At 38.2% G+C, this 26,574-nt stretch overlaps 2 protein-coding genes across 4 annotated transcripts; both read right to left on the bottom strand.

Moving 5' to 3' along the window:
• Positions 1-222: 222 nt before the first annotated feature.
• Positions 223-13,653, bottom strand: fybb (FYN binding protein b). 3 transcript variants are annotated; one of them, XM_044334463.1, is made up of 19 exons: positions 13,328-13,650; positions 9,371-10,376; positions 6,495-6,630; positions 6,308-6,381; positions 5,979-6,001; positions 5,335-5,393; positions 4,621-4,753; positions 4,161-4,320; positions 3,770-3,893; positions 3,304-3,323; positions 3,101-3,173; positions 2,850-2,933; positions 2,288-2,328; positions 1,793-1,874; positions 1,506-1,608; positions 1,170-1,332; positions 1,017-1,050; positions 899-930; positions 223-782 (listed from the first exon to the last, which is right to left on the bottom strand). In XM_044334463.1, exons 1-19 carry the CDS (start codon positions 13,553-13,555, stop codon positions 760-762), a joined length of 2,598 nt encoding a protein of 865 aa, XP_044190398.1. In that variant the 5' UTR covers positions 13,556-13,650; the 3' UTR covers positions 223-759. The 3 variants fall into 3 exon arrangements, 2 of the variants coding, with proteins under 2 accessions (XP_044190398.1, XP_044190399.1); XM_044334464.1 differs by lacking the exon at positions 2,850-2,933 and having other exon boundaries at positions 13,328-13,649; XR_006398912.1 differs by lacking the exons at positions 223-782; positions 899-930; positions 1,017-1,050; positions 1,170-1,332; positions 1,506-1,608 and having other exon boundaries at positions 1,858-1,874; positions 2,833-2,933; positions 13,328-13,653.
• A 2,927-nt stretch (positions 13,654-16,580) lies between these two features.
• ccdc80l2 (coiled-coil domain containing 80 like 2) lies at positions 16,581-25,688 on the bottom strand. Its single transcript, XM_044333960.1, has 12 exons — positions 23,613-25,688; positions 23,440-23,528; positions 23,134-23,307; positions 22,848-22,999; positions 21,881-22,207; positions 21,486-21,723; positions 21,199-21,355; positions 20,439-20,575; positions 19,814-19,965; positions 19,328-19,431; positions 18,853-18,933; positions 16,581-18,036 (listed from the first exon to the last, which is right to left on the bottom strand). The coding sequence occupies exons 1-12, from the start codon at positions 23,893-23,895 to the stop codon at positions 17,702-17,704; spliced, it is 2,229 nt and encodes a 742-aa protein (XP_044189895.1). The 5' UTR covers positions 23,896-25,688; the 3' UTR covers positions 16,581-17,701.
• Between the last annotated feature and the right edge of the window lie 886 nt (positions 25,689-26,574).

The raw sequence follows: 26,574 nt of genomic DNA, 5'->3' as shown, positions 1-26,574 counted from the left end.
TCGTGCATGTATGTGTGAGTTTACAATTATGGAACATGAGTTTTTCCTTTATAGCTGATGTCCTCTTACTTTAACAGCAGAGCTTTACTTTAACAGCAATTCATAAATTGTCTATACAGTATTTCAGAGGCACCTTGGTGCTAACACAAGTGATTATTCTACATGTTGAAACTGCTTGAGACAAAGAAGCCTGAGTTAGCACAGAAGCTCTTTAAACCTCAGTTTTACAGATAGCAATTTATTATACATACAGTGTCACATCATGTTAAGCATTTAAAAACAAAGTGATGAGCAGTGTTTACAACTCTCTTTTAAAATTGCTGCTGTTCTTATAAAATTGCCAAACACAGTAGAGGCATACATGTAAATACAGTGCTGTGGAGATTTAAAAAGAAAACAAATGAGAACATAAAAACAGAAATATGCAAATACTGTTGTTCCAACAAATGTTTCCCACTTTGCTGAGATGTTGCAAATAACATGAAATTGTTTTGTTTTGTTGTTTTTTTGGATGGAGTAAAATTTTAAAGGATGACATTGTTCAATGGACTTAAAGCCAGCCTGGTCCCAGATCACTGAATCGCTGCCCAGATGTCGAATTTTTCAGCAATTCAAATATTAATTAATAAATAATGAAGCGAAAAATGACTATTCAATCTGATTATCAGTCTGACTTGAAGCAATGTATGTCATCAATAAACATAATAAATAACATGAACAATATCAATGTAAAACAATAAACCTGTTACAAGATGTTTCTCAGTCGTTGTCATAGATGCAATCTGAAAAGAAGATATATAATATTGATTAAAAAGATTACTTCAACTATGAATGTTGACTTGTGTCCACTATGTGGATATCTATTCATGAAAAAATAAAGAAGAACTTAAAAACATACCATCTCCAATGTCATCATAGATATCACCATCGCTGTAAACAAACAAAAACAAAATAATCAGTCAGCATGTTAAGTTTCTTTGTCTGTGTATTAATGTGTAAATGTTTGTGGTGCTTACTCCATGAAAATGTAGCTGGTCGAAACGTAACCAACTGTAAAAGACAGACAGACAGATTTTAAATACATGGTCATTAGTGTGGGAATCTTGAATACATGTATTTATAAGTTATGTTCATGGTATCAAACACATAAACTAACAGCAGACACTCACATTTGCCCTCCTCGTTCCGACAGATCAGTTTGTTGTCCACGGCTTTAACAATGACGTCCAGTTTCTCTCCTGCTTTGACTGCCAGCTCTTTCCCGCTCCACTTCTTGTTAGTGAGTGTAGGGACGATGCTCACCTGGTACAGCACCTGTATTTCCCCATCATACTGAAAGAGATTCAAAATTACTCTTCAGTTGTTAAGTTTGTGACTGCCAGTACATTTTTAGTTTAAGTTCTTGATGGCGTATTTTTCACTGTTGAACTGTGTTAACAAGTTTGTGATCTTGGCAACGGTGAGAAAACTGGATTGATATGCTCAAAGAAATATTAGAGACCAACTTTAAATTTTTTCCTGAATTCCTTCTCCTCTTTCTCAAACTTTTTCTGCTTCTTTGGGTCCTCTCTCTCTTCAGTCCTGCTTTTGCCTTTCAGGGTTGGAAGGCTGGACAGAAAAATAAACATCAAATGAGAGGAGAGAACCAAAAACAATAATGATTTTGATTACTTATTATTTGGTTTAACCCCACCAAAAAATTAATTTGACAATTGTGACATTTGAAATCATGGACATAAATGGATGGACTGTAAGATTATTACAATTTGTTTTAAGATTGTTGTAATTGTACCTGCTTATGGGAGGAAGAGGAGGCAAATTTTGAGAGTCAACATCATCGTATATCTCCTCATCGATTGCAGCTCCTGGATGATCTGTGGTAACACATGGAACAAGTCAGTGAGTCTTTAACTTTTAGACACCTGACATTAGCAAGCATTTAGAGGACATTTGAATCAGATTACATGTAACAAACAATGGATTGTCACCTGTAAAGTATACAAAGAGGAGATGCAGGGCAGTCTGCATGTCAGCAAATGAAACAAAAAAAAAAAATGTAACAATATATGCCCAGATCCATTTTGAAGTCATAAATGATTTTGCTAAAATCTATTATTTCTTGTTAGAGATGAAATATCAAATGTTGAGGAGATCTCACTTGATCCAGCAAGTTAATACACCAAAAACCATCAATTTGGGGTACTTTAGGATATCAGAGGACTATCAAAAACAAAGAAGAGTCATATTGAGGGACAAATATCTTTTTTCATAAAAATTTGAGTGATACCTGATTTTCCGTCTGCAGTAAACTGGCTGGGTGGAGGCACTCTGGCACAAAAAATGAAAAATTATCAAGATTTTACATAATTTATATCATTAGACCATCATCAGTTCAAAGTAGATTAATATGATTCAAAGCAGCCCAAATATACAATCGTATTCATGAATTAGAACATGATATTAATAAATTAATGAATTAGTATACTTGTTTAAACATTCTTTTCATGGTGTTAGCAGATGAGGCCTTGATTTTCTGATTAAGTCGACAATCATACATCAATTACAGACATGCAAATGACTCGTGAAGATTAGTAAAATCACATATAATCAGCTGCACTGACACACAAACATCACTGTTAGATTCCAGCCTCTTAGACTGTTCATGCAACAATCAGTTTGTAAATCAGGATCCTTTAGTGTTATTCAGAAAGAGGTGAGGTAGCTGATCGGATGCCAATCTGGAGATAAAATCAACATTCAAGGGCATCTTCATCCGAGAGGAACTGTTAAGGGATTAACAACAGTGGACAGTAGATCTGTGATCAGTCTTACTACTGAGTGTATTTTACACTTTAGAGCTGGCAGGACGTCCTATCCGGTCAAATATCCGCAGGAAGCCAAGGGGCTTCATAGAGGACCTGTGTTCCAGGGGACTAAAGAGCCAATCAAGGATAAAAAAAAAAACCTGCATTTCTTTTTCTTTTTCACTTCAGAATCTTTCATCTTCTCCATTTAGCATTAGTATTAAATGTTTTTTGTCTATAAAATATCTACTGTAACATCTTGTAAAACAAAAAGTGATTTATCCATCAGTTCCCACCTGACATCCAGGTTTGGATCAAGAACATCATCGTATATTTCTCCACCCTCTCCTGGTAGCGGTGGTAGAATCACTACAGGACAACAACAAAAACATAACATGCAATTAGTGACATGTTTCATCACAGCAAAACAACTTGACATCAACAAAATGCAAAGAATGTGACTGGATATAATAATATTTAATATAGATTTATAACATACCTCCTGGGCCTTTGGACCCACTGTAGAGAGAGAACAGTTTGTAATATGAACATTAAAGACAGTGAACTTTCTTTTGTTACATGTTCCAGAAGTAAAATTCCCATCTATTTTTTATATCTATTTTTTTTATCTAGAGATCCATTAAGTGAGCTACGAATTCAGCTGCTCCAGAACTTATTGAACAAAATCTGCAGTTTTAATCAGTTTAGATTAAGATTTTGAGTCAAACCTGAAAAAAAAACACCTCATCATATCAACAAAAAAACATGAATACATACATGTACATACATATGTCAACATGTATTTTCATGTTGAGTAATGTGAGGTTATTTAATAAGGGGGGAAAAAACACTTTTGGAACTACAGTAACGGCTCATCCCATTTTACTTCTCTCCATTCTTAGAAAAAGTGCAACTTTTCATTGCAACTAACTGATATAGAGGAAGAATATATCATTTGCTGGTACCTGTTATCAGGAGAGGCTACATCAATGTCATCGTAGACCTCGGGGTCGTACGCCTGCTGCTGAGCTTGGCGATTCTTCAGAGTGTTAAAGTCAATTTCCACTGATGTGGTCTTCACATAACCAACTGTTATGTTAACAAGAAACAAAGAGAGAAGTGAAATATTGGTTTGATTTGTCCCTTCTATTATTGACTGTGGGTTTTTAGCTAAAATATAGACAATAAAAGGAAATGAGATTATAGAAAGATACATAAGACAGTCTTATCTTGTATTTACAGGTGTGACAGAGAGGGTGTCACGGCACAAAGAAAGAAGACAGGTGACAGATGACAAGCCAAGGCAAAGATAAGCAAAGAAAATGAGACTAATGAGGTAGGAATATGTAAACTTACTGGATCCATCCTGCGTCCGTCCCAACCATTTCCCCTCCGGGTTGCCATGGACACGGATGATGTCGAGGCTGTCTCCCTGCTTCAAAGCAAGGTCTGTCTTACTGCCTCGGCAGTCCACACAAGCCTTCCCTTGGTGGATGGCCTCCAGAGGGCCGACCAACTAACATACACGCAGCCATGAACAAACATACATGCAAACACACATAAAGGAAGAAAATTGAATAGATTATTACATTTATTTATGTTGCAGTTTTAACAGAATAATAATAATATTTGTCACTTTAAGACGACGCTTACCACACTGCCACACTTAAGAGCAGATAAAAGTTTCACATGTTTGCATGCGCACATGTTCTGTACATAAAGGATGTAACAAGTCTCTGAAAATATAAAAGTGTTATACATGTTTTTAAATTAATAGGTTGACATGTAGCTGCAACTTCCAGTTTTGTCTACTCACTTTGAATTTCTTTCTGGCGTCTTGTTCCTTCTTCTCTCGTTCCTTCTGCTCCTTCTTCTCAGCCTCCAGTCGTTTTTTACTCTCTCTCTCCTCTTTCTCTTTTCTCTTTTCTTGTTTTTGTTCAGCCGCTTCCCTTTTGATAGAGAGAGAGAGAGAGCACAAGAGAGTTGGCATAGGCAGGAAATGATAAGGAGAGAGAGACTGATAAACAGATGCGGCTGACTTGCTGGTGACCCCGTATTAACTCCCCTGAACAGACAAAGCCGTTAAAACAACAGAGTTTATCTGCTCTCTCTATTTTAATCAGAAAATTCAATCAGAGTGAGGATGAATGAAATTGTAGTGTTGCAAAACAACCACCAGAGAGTAGTGTTAGTAAAGGTTAATGGGAATACTGCCTAACTGGGATTAAAACCAATATACTTGTAAGGGAGCTCTGTGCAGAGGGAAATTGTTAAACATATACTGACAATATTAAAATCAGTGAAGAGTATATTGTCGAGACAACTTTAGTTTGTGTCAGGGTTTGTCAACTCTGGACCTGAATAGACCAAAGTCAAACAAATTTTCCAGCCAAGCTCTTAAAATAAAAACTCCACTAGTCCATCCAGATGCAGACAAATAATTCAGAAACAATACTAGTTTTAAAGACAAGACAGAGTCAGAGAGGTATGAGAAAAACAAGCTAATGTTTAATGTGGAACATCCTCTCACCATCGTTCATCAAGATCCTCGTACATCTCTCCATCATCATCATCATCATCATTCTCTTCCTGGGCAGAGAAGACATGAATAAAAACAGCAGAAAAACTGCAATTAGCTCAGTGTCTTTCTTGCATCATATATTACATAGTGTATGTCCTACTCACTTCTGTAGAAGAAGAACTTTACACATTCTCTGTATTTACGTTTTTCGTTTGTCTTCCTGTTTATGGTAACATTCACATTAATTTCCATCAAGCTGTTGATGTTGTAAGGTCCTTTTTGTCAGTAATTATAACTGGTACTACTGCTGTTTTTCTGCAGGGGCACTAACATTTTTCATACTCGGATTCACACATCTCTCTTACTGTGTGCTGATGTTAGTTTAATATATACATGTATACACCATTTGCTTTATGAGTACACTTCAATTTATTCTCAATTACTGCACTCATTTATTCTTACTTATTTATTTACTCTGCTGCATCTTCATGTTTTCCATATTCCACCACTGGGTTTATTAGTCATTTCTCATTATGAACACACATCCATGTGCTTATCTGATCATGTTTGTGTGTGTATGCATCTACATCTGCACATGTACCCGCATGCATATCTGTATTTATGTAAAGTGAAATTAATTCAGCATGTCTCACCTTTGCCCTCTGACTCGGGTGGCCTGAAGAGAAACAAAGAATGAATGTTAAGTTAGAACAAAACAAGACTGTCTAGACAGATATTAACAGAAACTACAATTTCATATGCAAATAACCAAAATAACCAGAGTTAAACTTCTAATTTGGCATCAGTAAAACACTGATACACTGCCAGCACATAGTGATTAATATAGTTCCTTGTATGAGCATCTTTTAATATTTAAACAAGGTACGAGGTTCACCATCACACAGGCCTTTTCTGTCTTCCTGTGGTGGTAAGAACATAAATGATTCACGATATGGGGGTCAGATAGTGACTGTTACTGAACCTGTGGATGGTGGTAGAGGTGGAGGAGAGCTTTTCAGTTCATCAACATCATCATAGCACTCATCTTGCTGGATGCTGAAAAACACAGTTGGGATTTACTTTGTGTTAATTAGTGTAACTTTCTCCAGAGAATACACAGCATATATAACTTGTAAATGTGCATGCATCAGCACAATTGTGACATTTACATGGTTCCAGGGTGTCTTGGGGGCAGACTGGGAAGGGCAGTCTGAGGGGGTTGATTTGGGGTCACATGGTTGCTGTGGTTACTGAGGTACGAGGCTGAAGGAGTTGGCACAATGGGTTTCTTAAAGGTGCCAGAACCTGTAACAAAAAACACACGGTGGTAAAATAGAGAAAAGTATCTTTACCAGTGTCCTTCAATGACACTAGACTTTATCAATCCCTAGAGGGTAAACTAGTCTGTTTGCCATTTTAGAAATTTAATAATAATCCTAACCTGTAAATTAAGTGTCAGATAAATGTAGTGGAGTAAAAAGTGGTGTAGTGGAGTGCAAGTAAAAAGTGGAATAAAATGGAAATGCTCATGTACAAGTGCCTTAAAATTGTAAGGCACTTACAATTTTACAATAAAACTGTAAAAGCTTTTAGTAAAAGGCCAATCACAAATGATGAACCTAAAAACAAGACCAATACGGTAGGCAATACATATGACATGAAACCTTAAAACCTCACATGTGCTCATGTTAACTAAGTTTTCATTTCAAAAGAAAGGACAGCATAGCATATAACAATAGGTAAGAAAGGGAGAGCAAATAGCATCCATCAAATTATCCCGTGAAGCAGACAACAATATCAGAATTGCTCAGTTATTTCTGTCTTCCGTCTTCCCTTATTTTTCGGTTTTGAGCTTGAATATCAGCCAACAGTCATCCTTCATCTACTGACTGCACCGAAATGCGGATCAGGTGTGTGTCTAAAAACAGAATGCTCTCACTCGAAACTCTCCCTGTTTGCTGGAACTTTTACTTCCCCATGTGGTGAAACAAACTCCGCTGTCACAGCAGAGAGCGAGGGGGGAGGAGAAGAGACAAACTGGACAGGGAACTTAGCCAAACAAATAGAGGAACTAAGTTTATGTCTATGACTTTGGTCTCTTATCTCAAGCTCTGAACAATTGTACGCAAGCATCTGTGTAACTTGCTCTAAATTTTTACAGAATGCATAAAATGCAAATTCAGATGCTGTATCAACTAAAAAATAGTAAGATACATTTGCTTTTAATGCTGTTATGTGCAAACAGGAGTTGTTTACATTGCTGGTCAGTCAGATAACCCAAAGTGAAATCAAGAACTACAGCCTAAACATTACTAGCGCCACTGAAACCACACTTGTGAACTTGTGAAACGTCTTTTTTTCACACTTCTGAAGTGTGCTCTCAACACTTGCCTGAGATAGCTATTATAGTGATAGAAAGGAAATGCACTTGAACCAACAAAATAAGAGGAACCCCTGTCTTTTTCAGACTGTTTACCACCCTGAGTCATTTAATCTACTTGACAGCAAGGGCTTGGCCTGGTTTAGAGCATTGATTACTGTAAAACATTATGGTTTGTTTGTTTAGAGGAATTATGCTGACACATTTATTTGATTCAGTGAACCAAAGATATACACCAAAATGAATGCCAGCAAAAAATGAGTTAAATGCAGCCGGATATAGTTGAGGTATTACCGCCAGCAAGGCTACATGTGTCTGCCTTCTGGCTGCAAGAAATTTCTCTTCTGAAACTCCTCTTATCTGTCTCACCAGCTGTTTGCCACAGTTAAAGTGGGTCACAGTGTCTTCTTAATGGTTTTAAGTTCAATAGGAAGGAGATATATACTGATATACATATATATACACATATTCTGTACTTTGTTTTGTTTACATTCATTATCCAAAAGCTATGTTGTTTAGCTAGTTAAACTTCACTAATTCGAGAAGTTTCACTGAGGTCAAGATCTCCTCAGGAGGAGAAACCTGAGAACAAATGACATATTCACTTGTCAGTAACCAGCGTCAGGATTTTAGAAATACTGACATCATGTGTCCAAATTCTCCCCGATGTAGCCCTAAGACATTTGTGTTAAGCAACTATAAGATTTTTTCATGTTTTATATATGTGTTTAACAAATTCATTTTCTGTAAATTTTATCACCCTGAACAAAGCACTAAAAGTTGCATCAAAGATTCCTCCACAATGCCAGGAATATGACTGTGGTGGAGAAGCACTAGCCTAAAAGCCTAAAACAGTCAATTTCAGGCACATTGACTATTATAAATAAGTAAAAATCTGAATCAGCCTTAAAAACAAATGAAATTTGTGTGTAACTGTAGAACATAAACTCTTCCTCAGGACTCAAAATTCCCAGAAACAAAACTGAGGACATGTTAGCTACAACCCTATAGGTCACATAAAAAAAGTAACTACAAATCACATATAGACAAATCATAGCGAAGTCCTCTGAGGACTTAATGTCTCTAATGTGTAAAGTGTCTTCCACAGTTCAGAAATCAGAATATATTTATACTTGTTCAATTGCAGGCCCCAAAAAAAGTGTAATTAATTTGCCAAGCACTGGCTTCCATTTGACCTTTATTCTTTGCACTGTTCACCAGAATCCATCCAGTAATACTGATATAGGACCTCCCAAAAGACTTTGTGATTTTGGGAAGAGATGGGTGAAATTGAATGGGTTAATAAGTGAAGGGCCACTTTAGCATAGTGTAGCTCTCTACAGCCCGCAAATATGAAAGTTAGAATGCTTGCTGGAGTTTAACTAGGACTCTGACAGAGTGATCACACATCTTTGAGGCACTCAAAGCAATATTTAAATTAGCACACAAGTGTTAAACTGTAATTATTTTGGCCTGTAACTACACTCAAATATACAAGCAATTTTGCAATGTACACCATAGTGACTGTTGATCTGATTTATATAAATACTAATTTCCACTCAGTCATTGGATTGGTGGTTACATCTCACAGAATCATAACTTTTGTTCATATTTTTTTCTGTGGAGTTACCACTAAACAAAGCTATTAGTGCCAGTCCAACTTACCATCATCAGAGGCCTCAGCACCTCTTTTGAAGTTTTCCAGGTTGACTTTGGGAGGTCGGTTAGGTTTAGCAGGAGCAGGGCCCAAAGCTAAACTGTTGGGGAGGGGATTGCACTTGGGGCCTGAAGTGGCATCACCATTAACGCTGCCAGTCTGAGGAAAAGGTTTTGACGGCTTCTTAAAGCTAGGCTTTTTACTGGCTGGAGGTTTGGGAGGAGGGATGGACTTAGCAGCAGTGAGAGGCAGTTTGTTGCCTCCATCTGCTCTCACACCACTATCTGACTGCTCCGTCTTGTCCTCCTTGTTGAAGGTATTCTGAGCAGTCCTGAAGACGGGCGGGGGCTTAAAATTGTAGCTTGTTGGTGGTGAAGTTTTGTTCGCAGTGTCTGTGTTACTTGCTGCATCTTCATTTTGCTGCCGTAGTTTTCCAAGGCTGCTGCTCACTTTTGGTTGTACAGATGGTACTTTGGGCGTTGTGGAGCTAGTGTTGGATGGTGGACCCCCACCACTGGTATCCTTTACCCAGCTGGGCTTGGAGCTGATTGCTGGAGATGGTTTAGGCAAGGCAGGTTTGGCGTCGGACAGGGTGGAGCTGAGGGGGGGCTTGTGAAGAGGAGGCTTATGTACAGGGCCTTTAGCTTCATGAGCCTGTGAAAAAGGTGGCTTCAAGGGTTTATTAACAATGAAAGGTTTGTTGTTGGCATTGTTGTCATCCTGAGTGTTTCCAAATCTGCTAGCCAGGGCTTTTGCTTTGTTTGGTTCAAGTGCCTCTGTGTCACTTTTCGTGGACGGTGTGTTTTTCAGGAAAGAGGGTTTAGGAGGAACATTTATCGCACTGCCTGAGAGGCTCTCCAAGACAGGTTTCTTTGTCTGTATGGCTGGGCCAGAGGAGAAGGTAGGGTGCAGTTGTGGTTTGGTTCGTACTGGCGGTGTGGAGGAAGGCTCGTCAGTGCTCGCCCCACTCGTTTGGAAGCGAGCCATGATGGCCTTCACATCAGCCTTGTTTTCCTGGACAGAATGGAAGGACCAGAAGCAGGGTGAATAATCAGAATACAAAACCAGAATTGAAAGTAAAATTAGGATATTTTGTGCATGGCAGAATAATATAACTTCAACAGGAAGCAAAACAGAAACAGAAACTGCTGGACAAAGCAAAAGAGGAATAAGGGGAAAACAAGATGTGCACTTCAATAGACTTAAAAGGTTTTGCAAGTTTCACAAGTGAAGCTTAAAAAACTTTTCCAGAGGCCACTCATAAATCAATCATATACAAAAACCAAAATCAAATATGCACACAGACATGCTATGTGCACATAATCATATCATTGTCTTTCAATTTACCATGACATCCTTCCTCCCTCCCTCCCCACTGCACGGCTGTGGCTCAAAAGGTAGAACAGGTTATCCATTAATCACAGAGTTGGTGGTTCACTCATGTTGAAATGTCCTTAAGAAAGACTCTGAATCCCAGAGTGCTCCAAATGCGTAGGAACAACACCTTGCATAGTAGCCATCGGTGAATGTGTGTGTGTGTAACCAAGATAACACAACTCATCTGCACCATCACAAATGTTTGAACCACCCAAGGCTGGTGTGTGGTTCAAATAATCAAATAAGTAATGAGTGAATGAATTTTATCTTGTTGGTTTTGAACTACACTGACAAAAACAAAGTAATACGGAAAGTAAAACTGTCTCATAAACCAAGAACTCCTCATAATACTCTTCTTTCACTTATTTTCACTTAATAATCTCTGGAATAAGACTTTTCAAAGCTTTATTTGCAACCAAATGTTCTGTCCAGGTATTCTTGCTTGCACTCCCCTCTGTTTATCAAGTGAAAAGCCTTTTTCTCTAATATGGCAAATATTGCATTTATTTGGGAAATGTAGCCTTTGAATATGAGAACTGGGAACCAAATTCATGTATTATGTAAGATCATGTGTGTCTACTTTAACACAGAAACAGTCCTGGAGCTGACACAAAGTGTCATAATGGACAGATGAAGTAGCAGCCACACCCATTTTAATGAGTCTGGTTTGACTGGAGTCAGAGACACCATACCAGGAAGTGGAGATAAGAGTATGAGGACACACAGCTGCTGCTATTCTTACAGCAGTAAAGTGAGGAAAAACTGATCAACGGAGAGAACAACAGTTAACGTTAAACCACAGCAAACATCAGATCTAGAGTATGTTGCACACAGTACTGGTAGTTTCTTTCTAACCGCATATATAGTTGAAAATTATTAGTTTATTATCGTAAGTTTTAGGGGGGTTGCTTATATGACTTGATTCACAAACTTCAAAAAACAATTCTTGTACGTGGACAACATTAATATTTTTGCTGACAAAATGGAAACCATGTTCTCAAAACGATCTGGCTGCTTCAGTTTTAGCTTTGGAGTTTTATACCAGCATTTAGTGTGACCCAGAAGTTATTTGTTTAGTCGCATTTTAACAAAACTATACTAGGTGTATACTGGGTTACTGGAATACTGGGCATATGAAAGGACAGAGAATTGGGTTGAGAAATGTTTTATTCCGCTGTGGAAAATTGTCGCAGTTTAAATCCATTGTAAACGTCATACATTTGCTAAATATGCTAGCAGTCAAGCTAGCTGCATCTGTCTTCTTTGTTGAGAAGGAAACTATCAACTTATACTTAACAACTGCAACTGTCTTCTAAGCTAACTGAAGTTATGTATTTGGTGGCCTAAAAGGTAGATTTTGGGCGGAGTGTCACTTTAATGGTGTCAGTACCATCTTGCAGGGGTGGCATACTGTGTGTGTTAACACCAGGCCTGACATGCAGCTGAATATGAAATCAGAGAAGAAACAGAGGAAAGTTCCCCCACCATACTTCTGTTTCTCAACCACAGTAAACTAAAAATTACCCAATATGTTCCAGACGTTTGCAATTACTGCTTCTCTAAATATGTGTGCAGTTGCAATTTTGTGACAACCTAAAAATGTTGTCAAATCCTGGAAATACCTTTAAGAGTAAAGCAGTGCAACTCAACACACAAACTACAGCCTCAAAATGACAATGAAGAATAGTTTCAACAAAAACATTATAACCCTCATAAGGGTAGGATTTACTGCAGAGCTGTTGAATTATAATTCCTTAGTTTTAGCTAAACATACCTAATGAACTGGCAACTGAGTGTATATTCTGGGTAAGCATAGGTTTAGATGAGTTGTTTTAGTGGACAGTTACTTTTATTATGTGTAAACAGCATGTGAGAAATGACAACCATAACATTGCCATATTGATAATGATGACTGCAGCTGCTAAAATGTTAGGTGTTATGCTAGTTTCCCTGCAACTGCAAATACTGTGCAAATAAAAATGCAGTTACTATATAGGCTATAAGAATTCAAAGTCCAATGACCTGCTGAGAAATGACAGAGAAGAGAACGGGATTGTCCGGTCATAGCAAAGAGGAACCATGATTTCTATTTCCAGTGTGATGAAAAGCCAAAGTTGCCTTGCACAATCTAGATGACAAAAAACCAAACCTAATGGTGACTTCTCCTGTTTTTACATTATGCATGGGAAAATGTGTCCAAAAATGTCTTGAATATCAAACACAAAATCATAAGTATAATCTCATGGGGTCCTAAATGCTATAAAAGGATAACTAAAGGCCTACAAATCGCTAAGGTGATTGCAAGAGTACAATTAAAATATATTTCCTCTATAGTTATACATGTAGTAACTTGCCCAAACAAGCAGTAATGTCAGAATCATGTGTACAAGAATGAATGACTACATGAGGGTGTTGTTACAAATAAATATTCATTATATTAATGTATAATAAGTGTTAGAAAAATGCCCATAACAAAGATTTCCAACAGCACCTTTCTTTCACTGACCCCTTTCACCTGCCACCATAGTTTTCTTATCTAGAAGGTGATTATATCAAATAGTTTTAGTACAGTGATAAGGTGTACTCACCATGTTGAGGACAACAATCCCAGCTGCCTCTGGATGTCCAAATGGTCGGTGGATAAAGTTGTGAAGAATGTATTTGTTCAGTGTATCTGTGTGAGTTTCTGTAACTGTCGAAGAGAGAAAGGTACAGAGATAGTGAATGACAAAGAGTGTGACAAAGCATCGAGTGTGTGAGTCTGCGTGTTTGTATGTGGGGGATGTAAACTCCAGTTCTGTCGGTGACATAAGCATCTGTCCACAACTGACTACTTCCTCTCTTAGTAGTATGTGTGCTTTGTGTGACTGTGAGTCTGCACAGCCTCTGTTATCTCTGTGTTTCCATCTCATAGATTTGCCTATCCCTGGCAAACTCCCTGCAGTTTTCCTCTGTGCTCAACAACTGATGCTCACTCACTCCGTGCCACGTCAACAAAAAAAAAAAAAAAGAAGCAGGATGGTTTCTCAGCAACCAAATTCAACACTTTGATATTGATACAGTGATTTGGTCAACAGAAATGTGACAAAAACAAGACAAGACAAAATATCTACAGCCATAATACTGTAGGTGACAACAACAGTAGATATTACAATAAAGAATCTGGACACTGCAACCAACATAGTTGATTGCATAAGAAACTTGTTAGTGTATTTAAAAATGAGGAGATTCAAAGGCAATTAGACCTCATAACATAAACCCTATACCATAAATGACTTAAGCTTGGAGTTCATAATCTGTCAATAATTAATTAGTTTGTCAGGTGCCACATACAAACCAGCTCAATTTATTGTACCTCAGTGAAATTAAGATAGCTGAACAGGCCCCCTAGTGGATGTCATTGTTGTCCTAGTATTACCTTTGCTTGATGAAACAAGTTGTGGAAAAATTGGGAGTGCAAGACAGGACTTGTTTTCATAAATCAGAGCAAGCTGTAAAGTGGTTCATTGCTGTATGAGAAGAAGTGGGCCAGACAACAACGGTTTGCAATTACAGCTAAGCTTCCTCTGAGGCCATTTGATATCTAATCAATTCAAAACTTAAAAAAAGTTTATCCTTCAAATTAAATTCAGCAACCAAATACAAAAAATAGTTGCAAATAAAATCAAATTAGATGTTAAAGGGGACATAACGTGTTTTTTGTGATTTTCTATTTATATACTGTTACAGTGTCGGATGTCTACATTAAACATGGTCAGAGTTCCAAAACTGGAGGTAAACGTATGTAAAAATGCTGCCTGGAAATCAAAAGCTCAGGCTTCAGCCAGTTCTGAACGCTTCATTTGCAAGGTTATCTCTACTTCCCCATCAAATTGACGTCAGATTGTTCGTGCATTCCCACAAACGGCGGTCCGTTCCGTAGCCTTTGTTGCTAAGGTTTTTCCATGTGCTGTTCATATTGTCCACTCGCATATTTCAGATCTGATTTTGGCTCAGACATGTATGGATGAATTTGAGGAGTTGACATTTTGGATAAAGGGTGAGAAAAAAAATAATAGAAATCCTACTACTATTGTTTGTCTATGTAGCCTGTGGAGCCTAACCAATCAGAACAGAGTGGGCTCATCAAGAGGGCAGCTTTAAAGGTAAAGTCAGTGATTCTAATCTAATATAGTTTTTGTCAAATTCAGTGAATATCTTCTCACGGTCTGCTAGTTGTCCGCTCTGTGTGTAAAAAAATCTGGTGTTCATAAACAGCACTGGCTCTGTAAATGAGCATATAAACACAGTAGCTCGGAGCGAGCCACACAACACTTCTACACACTCCAGCAAAATTTACAAAAGTAAAACTCTGTCTGTCTGGTGAGGGGAGTTTGGCCATTGTCCTCAAGTCATCGCTTTGGCAATGCACGTCCATGAATTTTGGGGGTGGAGCTTCTAAAGGAGCATGAAGGGAGGGGTGTATTTGTTTGTCAAGAATCTTTCTCCAGAATGACTGACTCTACCTTTAAAGAGAGCTAAAACGGCCCTTTTTCAGACAGGGGCTGAACTGTAAAATAAGATAAATAAGGAAGTTTTTTTTACTGTAAATCATGTAAAGATATTGCAGTAGACTCCCAGAACATAAATATAGACCTGGAAATGTGCATGATACATCCTCTTTTAAGAAGTAAATTTTAAGTTAGCCTACAGCCTACTAATTTTAGCACCCTCAGACATATTTATCACTGACAGCAAAGGTCAGGTGACTTTTATTCTTTGGGTTAAAGGAGTTCATAGCTGAAGCCTGATTAGTAAAATGAAAATATATCCAACTAAGAGGCTATGGGTAAAGATTTTTACAAGATATTAAGTTGGAAAAGTGATATAAAACATATATATATATATATATATATATATATATATATATATATATATATATATATATATATATACATATATATATACATATATATATATATATACACATATGTGTGTGTATGTATGTATGTGTGTATATATATATATATATATATATACATATTGGTGACTTTTTAGTTCTCAGGATCATTAAGACAGACCTCAGTTTTGTCTAAATGTAACTCAATGAAATTTTGGGATATTTCTTGACCCCTCTATTCCCCCTCCCCACCCCTGTCTATGTAACAGAAATTTATAATGTAGGATTTATGAGAGATGGTGGTGTGTGACCAATATCCAATCATTTTATTTACCCACGTAAACCTACTAAGGGTCACAGCAGGTTGTGGGCACTCATGCGGATCTTTTCCCACCATCCATCATCTATAACGTGACTCAGTATGAAGTCTCTAATCCGCCACACTGCCATTTATCAGGACTGTGGGCGGTACATCCCGCAAACATGCAAAATCAACACAAAGTGACAATTCAACTTTCTGTTTCATTCCAACTCTCAACTTCTTCTTATTAAGCGTTACTCACACTTCACCTTTTCACTTCACTTGCTTTTGGTGTAGCTCTTTGAGTGACAGTAGCAGTAGAGCACAGTGGAGGCACTCACACTGAGGCATGCTAAATCACAGGCTTTTTTTAAGGATGTGCTATTTTTCTCTCTTTCATGTATTTAAGCCTTTTGTTTTGCCATATTTCATCTCTACATTCCTTCTCTGTTCCTGTTCTTTCACATCCTGCTGTAAAAACTTAACCCAGGTCATGCTGCTTTCACTTACTTACTTACACATTCCACACAACATCAGTCTTCAGTCTGGCGCTTTAAACTGAGGTATTTGTAGCATCAACACTTGACAGGATTATCTTATTATTTTTCAATTTTCATCATACAGGCACATTTTTTGAACACTTTACTCCAATTTACAATTGACAAACATTCATTCAAAACAGATCCAAGTAAATCAAGTTTAAAAATATGTCCTTAACTTTGCACTGTATGCATTTCTTCCACAGAGGTGTCTCTCTTTATTAAGATGCTGCTGCACTTGCAGAAACTAACATCCACAATTATGCACATGTGGTGTTTGTTGCTTTTGACACAGTTAAATTTCCCCTGCACTGTCTGCATATCTTCCTCATCTTGATGATTATACTAAGCTTTGCTTCAGGATGTTTCCAGTGGTGTCATGTCATGGGTATTCATTCTTTACTAGACTTTGGATTGGTCCATGTGGATATCTTTGATATCTTTGAAAAGTTTTTGCATTCTTCCCAAAAGAAACATATGAAATCAAAATGAAATTCAAAATTATGTTTGTGTGTTTGTACTTGTATGGCATCTGATCACTTTCCATTTGTTATACTGATAGCAACTAAGGTTTTTCTAGTAGGACAGTTGAATTAAAGTAATGGAATGGAAATTCTGGTACCATGCTTGCCTGCAGTCATAGTTTTTCAACAGTTGAAAGCCTTTGCAGAGAAGTTGAATTATACCGTTTAAAGAGCTGTTATAAAAGCTTCTCCTCAGGCATGCAAAGAGTCCAGCATCAACAACTCTTTGTTTTACTAACCCTGAGGTGTCGGCAGACTGCAGCTCCTAAAAAAGATGACCAGATGTTTAGCTCAGAGCTAAAGAAAAGAACATTTGTTTCATATAAATACAGTTTCAATTTTTGCATCACAATATTTCAACACAGGAACTTTCTATTTGTATACTTAACAGAGTGAATGTGTTTGAAAAAGATTGGACAGAAGTGTTGCCAAAAAGTACAATCTGCTTGGCAATCTACACGTGTGCAGAGAGATATCAAGACTTTCTGAATTAAACTATTCCACTATTTTCTGCTCCACTTTTTAAATTTATTTTTTGCAAACATAAAATATCCAGCTTATTATTGTGGTATCCAACAGGTGTACCATCATCATCATTTTAGGATTTAAAAGTTTTTGAGGTCACTGTTTAATAGCTTGCTTATGAGTAATCCAAGTGTTCATGTATTGGTTGTCTCATCTTAACAATTTAGGTAGCTCTTCTTCCTCCTCCTTTCACATCATTCTTCTGACCGGTGATAAGAATATGCCTCCTCTGCCCCATCTTCATCATAGCCGCCATAATGTCCCCCTTCACTGCCTCCTCTTCCTCTGTCCTCAGGGCAGTGGATCCCTAGCCTCCTCTGCAGCTTCTCCTCCTGCAGGCGAAGCTCCATGGAGTCCACCAGGTCGTAGATGTTATCCAAGGACCACATGGGTGACGGGAACCATGCCTTGACATCACCATCCTTCCCCACAAGCAGCATGCTGAAATAGTCCTTATTGATCTTCAGCTGTTCTTTCAGATTGTTGACCACATCACGGGACAACGGCTCAACCACACTCTGACTACGACCTGGAAGAAGGATGACAGATTGAAAAGAGCAATTAACAAAACAAAGAAAAAGGGAATTTTAAAAAGACAGATAGGAATTCTAAAAAACACAGTTCAAATTGAAAACTTAAAGGAGATATACATTTACAGGACTACATTTTTATTCTGGGGCTCTTCTGGAATATATTTGCATGTATATTTGCAGTTCAAAAAACACCTAATTATCTTATACTGGCTCTTTACACAGCCCCTCAGTTCAGCCTCTGTCTGAAACAGCTCCTGTCTCTTTAAGACCACCCTCCCTGTTCTGACTTATTAGCTTTCTGAAGCTGCCCTAGAACTGCCATAGACTTCCACTGGCTCAGGACACTACATAAACAAAAAATAGTACCTTGGCAACAACCTCAGTAACAAAGGCTACCAATGGACAGCTATTTGTGAGCATGCACAAACAATCTGATGTCATCAAGAGGAGGAAGTAGAGGTAACATTGCAAGCAAAGCATTCAGAGGAAGCCCCCAGGAATAGCACTGGCCGGTGAAACCAATTTGACATAGCAGCCAAACCATGTAATTGCAACTTCTGGGTCCGTCACATGATGCAACACATTCAGGCTGCATTTTTATATGTTTTCACTTCATGTTTTGGACCTTTGACCATGTTCAACATAGACATCCAACATTATGACAGTATAAAAATAACTGAAAATTGCAAAAAGCATGAAATGTCCCCTCTAAAAATGTTTCCATATTTTCCCAATATATATAATGAAGTACGAGTTCCTGCTTTCCATCACTGTTCTATGCACTTGCACTGTCCCACGTGACTATGACTCACCATTGAGGGGAAATAACTCAACAGTTCCTGAGGCTTTGTCTCCACCCCCAATCAGCTTCAACATGGCAAAGTGGCGAATGCCTGAGGAGAAATATTTTGGCAGAGAAAGCTTGAAAGGAACGTCAACCAGTTTGCAGAGTTAAATGAACAAAGAAACAAACCATAACTAGTACAAATAATGAAATATATTTCTTTTTTTCTATACTTTGATATTTTGGGTAGTAAAAAAAGATATGTTTAGATATTGAGTGACAGCTAAATGCATGTCTACTTGTAGTTGAACAATTGCAATAATTAGTATGTCTTAGTTTAAGTTTATAACTTTTTTATATTCAGTTCTGCACGATAAGAAAAACAACAGTGTAAGATCAGAGGGGAACCCTGACTCTGCTAAAAGCATTTACATATTGCACCAAAAACCACACAGCAAACAGACAGTGTATTGTTCAGTAGGTGTGAGTGCGGTGTTACTGACCCAGTTGACACTCCTGTCCATTGAGAGCAGAGAGCTGCTGTTGGAAAGAGTAGTCTTCCTCAGAGGGAGCAGAGACAAGCAGCAGTCTCCTCTTAGACATGAACCTGGACGCCCATAAAAAGGCTGATTTAAGTTTGGTTGCTGTATTGTAACAGTCATACTCTTTCATTCAATCATTGACAAATAGCATTCAAGTATTCCTATGAGCTGTTTCAAGTTTCATATCCTCTGTTTTTTAAATTCGTTCTCTTTTTATCGTGAGGCTTTAAGGCACAAACCTTTACTTTTGAGAAACAGTGCTAATTTGAATTTCATATTAGGAGAAAATGAAGAATAATGTGTAATTTCATTCTGTGATAATTATATAACATCAGGGTATTTTAAGTATTGAGGACCAGACTTTTTTTTACATTTCTGAAGAGGCTCCAGACGCTGTTTGCCTCAAGGAAAATAGATAACAGTGAGCAGTGATTTGTAGTTCTTTACCTGAGTAGTGAATTCTCAGCTTCAGGCTGTTGCTTGTCTTTGAAGCAGGTCGGGGGACTTTTCCTCTCTTTCTCTTTTTCTGTGCGCCTTGAGGGAAAGTTGTCAATGTACTCAAACAGAGCGGAGCTTGATGGAGGAGCTTCAAACACTCTCTGTGGGGAAGCCATTAAATAATAAGTCTGTTCAAGTCAAGTGGATTTGTGTTTTCACAGTATTACACGTGGTCTTTACAAGCTTAGCAGTCATCATCATCATCAGCAGTTCCTGACACAGCCCAAGACAACAACAAAAAATGAAAACCACATTGTAAAAACAAAGCTATGACACAGCGGGATTATAAAAATAAAATAGGGGCTCAATCAATTATTTGTTCTTATTTGGTAAAAAGCAAGAAGCCATCTTATACCAAATTATGTTGGATTCTTTTAGATTTTCAGTACTAGCTAGCTTTGTCATACATGTCTGAAAGAAATGTTTGTTTGACCTCCTTCTCTTGAAAAATCTTGTCTTGTGAGTAGATGAATATTGTTCTCGTCATTCTGAGTAGCTGTAAACTAGACTGCTTCCATGTGTGAACATGTGAAAGAGTGTTGCTAGATGCTGTATGCAAAGAACAAATACAAACATTGGGCTTGATGTCGTAGTCTGTGACGGTCATGGAAAAGAGGTCAGGCGACGAAAGACCCAGCTCTGCTCTCAACAGGGAGATCAGTCCTGAATCTGAGAAGTGCTCTGGTAGGCCACTGAGTGGAGGCTCTAACTCTGAAACACACACATACATAATATATAAATGAATGTGTGTGCATATATAGATAGCAGACAATACAACAGCAAACTTACAGTTTAATGCAACTACGTACAACTATAATAACACATAACTACGAAACACAAATCTATCAGTATTTAGCTACTACATGCCACCACAGTTCACAGTTACTTCCTGGGAAATTATGTCAGCAAACCAATCTAAAAATGGCTCTAATTGAGATGCTCTTCCTGAGTGCTGGAACATAAAAGTACACCTGAGCAGAGTGTGCCAAACTTACACTTGTCGCTAAGGCGGAAAAGAAACAAAAATCAAACAGAGCTTTTTGTCCTTGTGTGATGTTCATATGCATGTGTGAAAAAAATAAAACTGAAAGCAAACCCCTGAAGCTGTTATTATGGAAACACCATATTTGCTTTGGTCACACCTTAGTATAAAATACAATGTGCTCCTCTATTGCAGAGTTTTCCGACAGCATTTGTATCTGTAAAAACAAATTATCTGCGCAAGATTTTCCGATTGCCTGGATCAACCCTAGAAAGAACCTAACCAAATGTTTTTGCAAATATTCAAACATACACCATACATGCACAGAGAGAAATGTACAAACACTTCCTACCGAGCTGGTGGTGTTGCAGTGTGAGTGTGGCGTCACTGCCTTCACCCACAATGGTCGCCACGGTGATCTTCCTGATAGCGAGGTCACAGTGTTGCTTCTCACTCTCCTCTTTCTGCTGCACGTACAGTGTCGCCTCTCTGCTTGGTGTCGAGATCAGCTACAGATACAGATATATCACGCAAACTGGATGGTAGGAAAGTACTCATCAAACACTTTTATATCTTAAAAATCCAATGTTTGCATGGATTTATAATGTGGTTGCAAAAAAAGAAAGAGTGTGTTCTTACCATCAGCCTTCTTGACCCTTTTAAATTGCCCATAAACTCCTTCAGGGCTGTTTTATCCTTCTCACTTGCCTCTCTGCTGGACTTTTTCCCTCTTCCTTTCCCTTTCTTCCCTTTCTTCCCTTTCCCCTTTTTCTTAGAGCTCTGTTTTTCCTGTGTGTCATCCTTTACATTCTCTTTTTTATCCTCACTGTTTTCCAGTCCATGTCTTTTCGTTCCTTCTTCGGCAGCGGAGTCAGGCCTGCAATACATTACAGACAAACAGAAAATTCCCATCTGGATGTAAGGACGTGAGGAGGCATGACGCACCAGATGTGAACATAAAATCTAAGTATGCTTTTTAAATGAAATCAATCAAAACATCCACACTATCTCTCAAAAAAATGAAAAGACAGCACCTGTATTTCCTCACTTCCTCGTTGCTCCTGGACACAAACGGAGGATTGTGTGCCTTTTGTTTTTCCTGTTCATAAGAAGTGGCTCTACCACCACTGCTCGAGTCCTTTCCCCTTGTGGACCCCACAGCTGGCTCCTTGCGGATGACAAACCTCGACCGTCCGTTCAGTATATCCTGGATTTTACTCTTTAGGGCAGCTTTTTTGTCCATAGGAGGTTTTCTTTGTGGCGCCACCACAGAGGTCACATTCCCTCGCCTCTGAGGGCTAAGCACCATCTTCTTCTTCATCTTTTTCCTTTTCACCAAAACCTTTTTGGTGGTTTTACACCTGGTCAAACAAATAGCATTGTGTCTAAGGTGGATTTGTGTAGATGTTTTCTCAGTAATGTCAACCAAGCTGACATTCAGAGCAGAGGTCTTACAGGGTTGTTACTTCTCTAAACTTTTTTGTTTTGAAATAGTATATAGTTTTCCCTTGTAGACCTAAAAAATATTCACATATGACACATTGCGGAAGGAAAAATCACTTCGACTCAACTGCTTGTGAGTGATACATATCAACTCTGCCACAGATTTCTCAGCAGCTTAAATTTAGAAAACTTTTAGGCAACTCTGGTTCATACTCCCTGGTTTTTGCAAAACTCCTCCAGTTTCATGACGAAGAGAGAAGAGAGACTTCAAGCAAGTATACATGCATGAGCTGGCGACAGTAACAGTAATAAAGGAGCAATGTCTTTGAAAGGACTTCATACTTTTTGATTATGCACCCACACTATCTTAATCTTACACCCATGGCAATGCATAACATTGATAATTGGTTACAGTAGATGTTTGTGGTTTTATTTTTGCACAATTTTTCATTATTCTTTGAAATTTTAGTGATTAAACCTAAAAATACTCAAACAGCATCTGTTTACATGTAAAGCAAACTCAATGACCCTTCGAAGGACAAAGTAGTATAATGGAACCTCAAGTTGGATCCTTTCCTGGTCATCTTCTCCAGCTTCCTCATTGGGAACTGATCAATGAGCTCCAAGATCGCCTCCACACGGACGGGATAAGGGAACCGCTCACTGACCAGTAGGTTTTTCTTCATAACCAGCATGGTGAACTCTTGGTCCTGAAATGATTTGGTGTTGAATAAAAAGCACATGTCAAGTGCAGGTAAACCAAAAAAGGAAAAAACACAAAATTTCAAAAAAATTGAATCAGAGAGACTGAAGTGAATCAAACTGTTTCTGGCACACTGGTTACCTGACTGGTGAGCTCCAGGTAGTGCAGCAGTTTGGTAACTGTGTCAGGGTCGAGGCTCTCTACTGTTGCATCTCCTTGGAAAGTTGTCTTCTGGATCCTACCTTCCATCATGGCATTCTGGATGATGGTGATGATGAAGGTGTCCCTTTCTGCCAGATGGCAGTTAAGCCCTTTCTGAGTGAGACAGAGAAAAACTTCATATTTTTCAAAATTAAATGAAAAAATTTTGGAAAAAAAACTCTACTTTCTAAAGAGTCAAAAATGCATTTCCCAGTGCTATGTTTGATAAATCTCTAAGCACAGTACCTGCTCCATGTCTTCCAGCTGTTTTTCCATCATACGAAGGTAGTGGTCATTGTGTGAAGGGGCTGTTATCACCCACAACCGCTTTTTACCTGGAGGGAAGAAGAGGGTTGTATGCAGGTAGGTAGACAGACAAATACTATAGATATATCAGCTGACTGGTTAATTTCTCTTGCCTGCAAAGTCAGCAAGGAAATCCAGCTCCGGAGCCAAGCTTGATGATGACTCTCCACCTCCTCTGTTGTTTCCATGTTCTCTGTCTCCATCCAACCCTAGTCCCAGCTCGATTCCTGGAGGGAGGTCTGAATAGTCTCCCCAGTCCCTTACATTAGGGTCGAATTGATCCTTGGGTTTGCTTCGAGCGATGCCTTGCCAGGCGGTAACCAAACTCGGGCAGCTGAGGCTCCACAGAGCAGCAAACAGCAGAGGCCAGTGGGTGTTATAGCAATGCAACATCATTGCTGATTCTCAGGTTGATTGTTTGGTTTGCTGATCAGTTGGAGCTGGTTAGCAGCTCACAAATACTCCTCTGGTCAAACAATACATCTGCAAAGTCATAAGCGGCAATGTTGCATCTGAAACAGCCTGCACTGCTGGGACAAGATGGATTCACTGGCTGTTTAAAAGTGAGTTAAAAAGCACAGAGACAAAACTCCCAGGTGTGAAATCTCCATGCTATGAATCCAAATTCAAAACCCCACTGAAGGCTGAAGCATTCTGTATCCTTAAAGTGGACCAAATCTTGAATGTATCTGAAAGGTAAAGGACAGCAAAGCCTGTGGTGATGTTAACCCCTCTGAGCAGCAGAGAGAGACTGACGCGGGAGTCTCTCCTCTCTTTGCACACAGACACACACTCCTGGTTCACATTATACACCAGGCTCGTTAACAGGAAACTCCTGGAATTTTCTTTGACTTCAAAGCAAAAATCTCCCCCTCTCTCTCTCTCTCTCATGGTCTCTCTCTCATTCTTACACACACACACACACACACACACAGACACACAAGCAGACACACGCTTATTCTCTGTGTGTCTAGCGCTGGCAGACTGTTGTTGTATATTATTAACAGAGCGGTGTCTTTGATTAAGAGACAAAGCAGCAGAGACCCCCTTCAGTGGTGCTGTTATGAAGCTGATCCTGACCTCTGACCTCCCTAAAGTGGAGCATGCGAAGAGATAATATCCCTGCAAGTGAAATATACATTTGCTTGCCCTGTTACATCTGGTTAAGATTATATTTGACAATTGTGATTTTAACATGTCACTTTTTTTATCAGAGACTGGCACTGTACTTGATCACTGTTATTAATCACAAATTATTGCAGGCTGCATCACTCATGGGGTGACAAAAACAAAGGAAAGTGGTTAAAAAAAGTGTTGACATCCCCTTCATACCACCCACTTTTATTTCCGTATTCAGCAGTTCAGCCCAGTGCCATTTGTTAAACAGAGGTTAAAGCATTTAAGTGAGAAGAAATAACAGCAACCATAAATTATCCGGTGGGCTAACAAATGCTGCTGTTTAAAAAAGGTCACACATATGTGACCACAAGTGTAGTTGTGAATTTCTGGCAGGAAAGTAGTTATCCCTCATCAACGCCGCAAACATGCTCTACCAAGTAAAATCTGAACAAATCTTGCTAACAACATATCAGAACCTCACATATCTTAACCATACTAAACCAAAGCCTAACACTAGACAAATCTAAGTCAATGTGTAACCATATCAGCTAGCTCTTCCTCAAATGAATCAAGCTTAAAATTGTCACCCTAAAAAGCTAGCATTATGACAAGACAAAGCACCACAAACTTGGCCAAATGTTACTATAAATCTGACAGTGTGACAATGTGCAATGTTATGGACAGCCTGATTCTCACGGAAATCATCTATGTTAAGAGTGAAATTAATTTTAGTAACAGTAGTAATGAACATAGTCTCAGATGACAGTTTCAGTCTCGGTGCTTGATGGTCCATAAAAGACTAAACATTCATAAAATGTCTGTATTTAAATTGTATAAATTGTGTATAATTGAGTTGACTTCAATAAGATTTTAGGAGTAAATGAACGACTTAAACATCTGCAAAATAGCATGAAGCAAAAGACTATGAATATTGCCTTGGCAGCAGCATTCATTGAGAATCAAATTACTAAGTCTGCTCTAATACAATTCATATGTGACTGCGGTACGAACCATAATCCTATTGTTTAAGCTTTTTTTTTTAATGTTGACCTAGATCAGATTCCACAAGTCTAGACTTCTGTGACCTTTGATGTACAACTCGCATTGTCAGTTTTTCAGTCATAAAGTGTCTAAATAAGACTTGGATTAAAGGAAAATATGATCATGTGTATAACATAACAGAAGGTACCATATGCATTTCTATGATGCTCATGGATGCAATTTTTTCAATTTAGTACTTAAGAATTATGTACCTAGAATATATTCAAGTTTGCTTTTTTGCATTATAAGTAGCAGATTATAGTTTATTGCAAACACTGTTTGATAATTAAACACGATAAGAGACAAAAAAGAGGGAAAAAAGAGAGATAAATTAGGTATTAACCTACAAAACAATGGAGTATAACAACAGGTAGTGTTTGAAATGACTGAAAAGAACGACTTTTAACAGGCCGTTACACTCCACCACCTGCTTCCTGACCTCAAAATTAAATGTGTTGTGAAGAGTCTGAATGTCACTGAGGAAGAAGAAGAAATGGAAAAATAATAATGGAAAAAGAACATCAAAGAAGTTTATAGTGTAGCAATTAGAGTTGTCTTTAGGGTGAAATGCTAAAATGAGAAACAGGCGTAGCAACAATGCATTCCACTGCATTGCTTTGAGCCTGATAAGGAGAACCAGATGATTGTGAAAGGCAGAAAGAGCAGATATAAGAGAGAGTATATATATATATGTATACACACTATATATACACTATACTCTATAAAATATATGCTGTACTGTAAGTGAATGGATGTGCTGGTGCAGAATGAATAGATATGCTGAAGATAGAATAAACAAAAACAGACAAAGAAGTTATTGCTCCTGTTTTCTCTTATGAGTGTCCACATAAATTGTGGCTCGATGCTAGTTTTCATTAACAAAGATTTACCGTTAAAAGGAACAACAGCTCATCT

This window comes from Thunnus albacares, chromosome 18 (assembly GCF_914725855.1).
Source record: "Thunnus albacares chromosome 18, fThuAlb1.1, whole genome shotgun sequence".
NCBI lineage: Eukaryota > Metazoa > Chordata > Actinopteri > Scombriformes > Scombridae > Thunnus > Thunnus albacares.
The sequence above is the reverse complement of the archived record's forward strand: the minus strand, read 5'-3'. Positions and strand labels throughout refer to the sequence as shown.

Coding starts and splice junctions, on each gene's coding strand:
- ccdc80l2 (XM_044333960.1), bottom strand. CDS start 23,895: ATGATGTTGCATTGCTATAACACCCACTGGCCTCTGCTGTTTGCTGCT. Junction 23,000..23,133: donor ACCTGGAGCTCACCAGTCAG/GTAACCAGTGTG, acceptor AAATCATTTCAG/GACCAAGAGTTCACCATGCT. Junction 20,576..21,198: donor ACTGCAACACCACCAGCTCG/GTAGGAAGTGTT, acceptor TGTGTGTTTCAG/AGTTAGAGCCTCCACTCAGT.
- fybb (XM_044334463.1), bottom strand. CDS start 13,555: ATGCTTATGTCACCGACAGAACTGGAGTTTACATCCCCCACATACAAA. Junction 5,394..5,978: donor ACCCGAGTCAGAGGGCAAAG/GTGAGACATGCT, acceptor TTCTCTGCCCAG/GAAGAGAATGATGATGATGA. Junction 3,174..3,303: donor TGGGTCCAAAGGCCCAGGAG/GTATGTTATAAA, acceptor GTTGTCCTGTAG/TGATTCTACCACCGCTACCA.